We start from the raw sequence: 5,332 nt of genomic DNA, 5'->3' as shown, positions 1-5,332 counted from the left end.
ATGAAAGGTGTGTTGCAGAGCTACCTCTTTATATATGACCATGAGCAGTGGTCTCCAACAATGACAGTGTGGGCCAGAAACAGGTGTCACCTTAACGCCTTCCCAGGAAAGCCAATTACCCCTAGATGATTATGATTAATAATTACCTAAGCCCTAATCGCGCTGACACCAATGCCTGGAGCTTACCCCAGGGGGCACTTTAAAAGAGGTGCCCTGTGGAGGTGAGCAAAGCCACCTCTCCTCGGGGCGAAGGCTGAGACGTGGTGGAAGCCCCACTTCAGAGGCAATCCCCCTGCGTGCAAAAGAAACACCTGAGTAAGAGCAAAAGGCACCTCACAAACCACAGCCATGAATGGGACAGAAGGCCAAGACTTCTACGTGCCCATGTCCAACAAGACTGGGGTGGTGCGGAGCCCCTTTGAGTATCCTCAGTACTACCTGGCTGAGCCCTGGAAGTTCTCAGCACTGGCTGCCTACATGTTCATGCTGATCCTGCTTGGCTTCCCCATCAACTTCCTCACTCTGTACGTCACCATCCAGCACAAGAAGCTCCGGACGCCTCTAAACTACATCCTTCTGAACCTGGCAGTCGCCGATCTTTTCATGGTCTTTGGAGGCTTCACGACCACCATGTACACTTCAATGAATGGGTACTTTGTCTTTGGAGTAACAGGGTGCTACATTGAAGGATTCTTTGCTACACTGGGTGGTGAGTTTTCCAAATATTCAAAAATCTTCTGGCAGGAATTGCCCCAGCTTTTATGAGGGGGAGGGAAGACACCCAGATGATCTTGGAGAAGCGTGGTATCTCAAAGGTCCTTGGTGTGCTGCTGATGTGGGCCAAGGCAGTTGCAGTGTTTCAGGGTGGGAAGTGAAGAAAGTGACAAATGACACCTTTTTTTTCTTTTTTTGACCTTATTTTGGTAGCCACCTGCTCAGTATCCTGAGAACAACAGTGCAGCAGTGAAAAACAACCAGTAGCAGATTTTGCAGTTGCTGGATTTGCACATCTTTTTGGCTTGCTTTCTGACTTGAGAGATGACAAATTTGTTCTTCCTGTTTCGTGCGTCTGTCATTCGCTCCGATGTGGTGCATGGTGGCGCAGGCTAGCAAAGCTGGCTCTCCTCCCTGTGCCAGCCAGGCTCTGACCGAAACAGATGTTAAATTGTGTGTCTAAAAATGCTCTCCTCCATTCAGCTCAGCTTTCAGCCACAGGCAGCCATTTTACTGGTGTGGTCCTTGTGGCACAAGTTTCCTGGGAAGCTGTGGGTAATGAGTGGAAATCTTGGGATGATGGGCACTCACTCACTGCACCTAAAAGAGGGACCATAGGCTTGCAGGTGCAGGTGATGTCTGGGATGAGTGGTAGGATCCAGCCATGGATCTCAAAATGCAGCAGCAAAGTGGTCACTGCGGGTCAGCATTGCACTGGGGAGGTGTCTTCTCATGCCTTCCTGCTGCACTTGGCAGATGAACCCTTGGTTGAGATTCACCTGCTGCCAGGGGTCTTCCTCAGGAACAACAGTCTGAGGAGGTCTCATGCTGCCATCAGTGTGTTTTTCTCCTCCTGATGCTCAAAGTCCCTGTGTCCCTATCCATCTTTCTCCGTGGCGCAGGTGAAATTGCTCTCTGGTCGCTGGTTGTCCTGGCTATCGAAAGATACGTAGTGGTCTGCAAGCCCATGAGCAACTTCCGCTTTGGGGAGAACCATGCCATCATGGGTGTTGCCTTCTCCTGGATCATGGCCTTGGCATGTGCTGCTCCCCCGCTGTTTGGCTGGTCCAGGTAGGGAGGGTGCCGTGCCCAGCGTGGGGGCTGCGGGAGCCTGGCTGGCTGTGGCCCCACTGGGGCTTCCAGCCGATCTCCTCTGCTAGGCGCTGACCTGCCTGGCTCACCTTGCAGGTACATCCCCGAGGGCATGCAGTGCTCGTGCGGGATCGACTATTACACTCTGAAGCCAGAGGTCAACAACGAATCTTTCGTCATCTACATGTTTGTGGTTCACTTCACCATCCCGCTGTTGGTCATTTTCTTCTGCTACGGGAACCTGGTTTGCACTGTCAAGGAGGTGGGTACCTGTCAGTGGTGGTGGGCTGGGGGCCACCCCGATCCCCAGTGCTGGGAAGGGGCCCATGCCAGGCTCCAGACTGGTGACAGAAAGGCTGGCTTTCTGCAAAGGGGGAAACAGCAAACTCCAGATGTGCAGCTCAACTACCCCGAGCCCTGACCCCATGTCCCACGCGGGTGCAACCCTCCCCAGCTCCATCATGTTTCTGTTCCCTTCTGCCCGCAGGCTGCCGCCCAGCAGCAGGAGTCTGCCACTACCCAGAAGGCAGAGAAGGAAGTGACCCGCATGGTCATCATCATGGTCATCGCCTTCCTGATCTGCTGGGTCCCCTATGCCAGCGTTGCTTTCTACATCTTCACCAACCAGGGGTCAGACTTCGGGCCCATCTTCATGACCATCCCGGCTTTCTTTGCCAAGAGCTCTGCCATCTACAACCCTGTGATTTACATCGTAATGAACAAACAGGTAACCGGCAGGGGGGCGGCCGGCTCCTTGTTGGGGTTTTCCATTGTACCCGCTTGCCGAGTGGTGTGGCACTTTGAGGTGCCAGTGGGCTGGGAGGGGGGCGTGTGTCCAGGTGATCCTGTTCTGATGCCCAGGAGGGCAACTGTGCAGCTCGTCCTGGCACTGCGTAACTCTTAAATGCAAGATGCACTACCGCATAGCCCGAAATGGCCCTGCCGCTGGTTGGTGGAGGAGCTGGGGCTGTGCCCGCCCCGGCCCCGGCTGGTGGCCTGGGGCAGGGACCCCAGGGGCAGGGGCGCACGCAGCTCTGCCGGGCCCGCCGCCTCACCGGGACCCCTCCCTTCCAGTTCCGTAACTGCATGATCACGACCCTCTGCTGCGGCAAGAACCCGCTGGGCGACGAGGACACGTCCGCCGGCAAGACGGAGACCTCCTCCGTCTCCACCAGCCAGGTCTCCCCCGCGTAGGCCCCGGGCCGGGGCGCCGGCAGCTGGGCCCGGCCCCGCAGCGCCCGCGCCGTCCCAGGGCGCTGCCGCAGGCCCCGCCGCCCCCCGCCGCCCCCCCTCCGGGCTCTGCCCCGGGGCCGGGCCGGCTGCTGCGGGGCAGCCCCCGCCCGGTCCCCCGCCGGCGTGTCGGCCGCACCGTGGCCCCCCGGGGGACGGGTGGCCCCCCGGTGCCGCAGAGGCGACGGCCGCAGGAAGCCCGGCACGGGGTGCGGAGCGGCCGCCGACGGGGGGGGCTCGATGCCGCCTGCCGCACCGCACGCACCCGGAGCCGGCACCCGCAGCGGGCCGCCCCCCGCCCCTCGTAGTCCCACCGCTCATCCTCACGCCCCCCCGGCTCCGCGGGCCGTGCCCCCGCCGCGCCCCCCCCGCGCCCCCCGGCTCAGCTGCCGTCCGCCTGGCATCAGCCCCGGCGGGGGGGCTCGGCCCGCGCTGTGCTTTCGAGGCCGCTCGGCGCATCGCTCAGCTTCCCTCCGCGCTGCAGCAGGCAAGACATGGGAGCATATGGCTCAGAGATGTCGGCATATGTTTTAAGCACTACAAGATGGCATATTGCAATTGTAGCAGTGTTCTTCATTTTTATTTTTAGCTCGGTTATACAAATAAGATGTTTTTCTCGCTGTTCAGTGTTATCAACATTTGAAACTATTTTTGTACATTATTATCCCCTCTGATTTCTAATCCTATGCGGCTTTGCAAGGTCTAATAGGGAACATACAGAACCCATGCAAGTTAAACCTTTAATAAAGAGCAATTTGCAAGTACAATTCTCTCATTATTTTTTTTTATCGATACTTCTGCATATTCAGTGAAATCTAAAGATTGGAGGTTTATGAATAATTCAGTGTTTAGGCTGATGTCTGATTCATGTACTTCAAATCTGGGAGCTGATTTTGGAGGGAAGAGGAGGAAGGATTTGGTGTTTATTTGCTGCCCACGAGGCTGCAATCCATGGGAGCCCTGCGATGCTGTGGTTTCCCTGCACGGGCAGGACTGGCCCCAGCACATGCTGGCCATGGTCTGGCCCCAAGCTAGCAGGTGGCCACCCCACAAAGCGCCCAGAACTACAACTGCTGCTGGCAGTGGCAGGGGCAAGCAAGGCTTTGGGACCCTCCTCGCCAGCCCAAGCGGGTGCCAGAAGCATCAATGGAGCTGCTGGAGAGGGGATGGCCTGATCCAGGAGGAGGAGATGGTTGGGGGACATGCACCCAACCCTGCTGTGGTGCCAGCCTCTGCAGCTCTCCAGTGTCCCCACCATCCCCTTCCTGGGGAATTCGGAAATGGACTGGAAATGGAGCAGGGAATGGGCTGACTGCGCTGGTCTGGGGATAGCCAGGCATGCAGGGCCCTGAGGCACCGGGTGCCTCTCCCAGCTCCTGGCTCCAGACCCAGCTTCTGCCGGCACTGCAGTCTCCTGCCAAGATCCATCCCATGGGCCTAGCTGGTGGGCACAGACCTCGACAAAGGTCTTTCTGGGCAGCACTTTGCACATACATTGGCATGGTAACATGTCTGCTGAGCCGGGCCATGAACCAGCCCTACCATCATGTAATCCCGGCTTTTCCTTGGGCTTGCAGCTTCCCCACGTCTTTGAGGGATGATGCATATGAAAGCCCTGTGACTCATGTAAAGAGGAAGGGACTGACTTGGCATGCTGTGAAGAACGACGGTGGTCCCCATGGTGGGGACATCCACACTGTTCCTGTGACAAAGAGCAGCTGGTTACTCAGGCTCACCTCATGAGCACAAGCACAACAGAAAGTAGCACAAATATCCTACCTTGCTGGAACAGCAGGGAAAGTATCCATAGGATCACAGCAGGAGTTATTTTTAAGGTGGCTGTGACACAGAAGCACCCTGGGTGTGTTGGGGACCCCAGATGGTCAAGGGCTTAGCTCACACCTGACCCATGGGATCATGCTGTCCTCAACACGGGGTGGTTGCTGTACCAAGAGCCAACATGGAGGGGCTGCCTGCATGTGGGGCTGGGAGCGCTATCCCCCGAGCACGGTGGGATTCAGTGGGCAGGGACAAGCGGGGGTCCTGCTCATGGGTACACACCTGGGGCTACTGTGGGAGAGCCACTTCTCCTGCCCTCGCTGGCCAACGAAGCAGCTTTCCATTTTCCTCTTCTCATTTGTTTTCTTGTTTCCTTTTTCCTTGTCATTTTCCAGGCTCCCCTGGCAATGCAGCCCCCCATTTCCCAGTGGGGCTGTCCCAGGCAAAGGGAGCCAGCCATCACCCAGTGCGCAGAAACTGGTCCCCGCGCCACCAGCTGGCTCCCTGTCTGCCCCAC

The 5,332-nt window shown here is 57.5% G+C and overlaps 1 protein-coding gene across 1 annotated transcript; it reads left to right on the top strand.

Annotated features, from left to right (window-relative positions):
• Nucleotides 1-218: 218 nt before the first annotated feature.
• RHO (rhodopsin) lies at nt 219-3,803 on the top strand. The gene is made up of 5 exons (XM_005240222.4): nt 219-709; nt 1,617-1,785; nt 1,903-2,068; nt 2,294-2,533; nt 2,881-3,803. Exons 1-5 carry the CDS (start codon nt 349-351, stop codon nt 2,998-3,000), a joined length of 1,056 nt encoding a protein of 351 aa, XP_005240279.2. The 5' UTR covers nt 219-348; the 3' UTR covers nt 3,001-3,803.
• The last annotated feature ends 1,529 nt before the right edge of the window (nt 3,804-5,332 follow it).

The sequence above is a fragment of the Falco peregrinus genome, chromosome 5, assembly GCF_023634155.1.
Source record: "Falco peregrinus isolate bFalPer1 chromosome 5, bFalPer1.pri, whole genome shotgun sequence".
Taxonomy (NCBI): domain Eukaryota; kingdom Metazoa; phylum Chordata; class Aves; order Falconiformes; family Falconidae; genus Falco; species Falco peregrinus.
Note: the sequence above shows the minus strand (reverse complement) of the source record. Positions and strands in the feature narration are given on the sequence as shown.

Bases quoted from the DNA above. Each gene is read 5' to 3' on its own strand.
- RHO (XM_005240222.4), top strand. From the start codon at position 349: ATGAATGGGACAGAAGGCCAAGACTTCTACGTGCCCATGTCCAACAAG. The intron at 1,786-1,902 runs GTAGGGAGGGTG...CTCACCTTGCAG, and splicing joins CCGCTGTTTGGCTGGTCCAG to GTACATCCCCGAGGGCATGC. The intron at 2,069-2,293 runs GTGGGTACCTGT...TTCTGCCCGCAG, and splicing joins TGGTTTGCACTGTCAAGGAG to GCTGCCGCCCAGCAGCAGGA.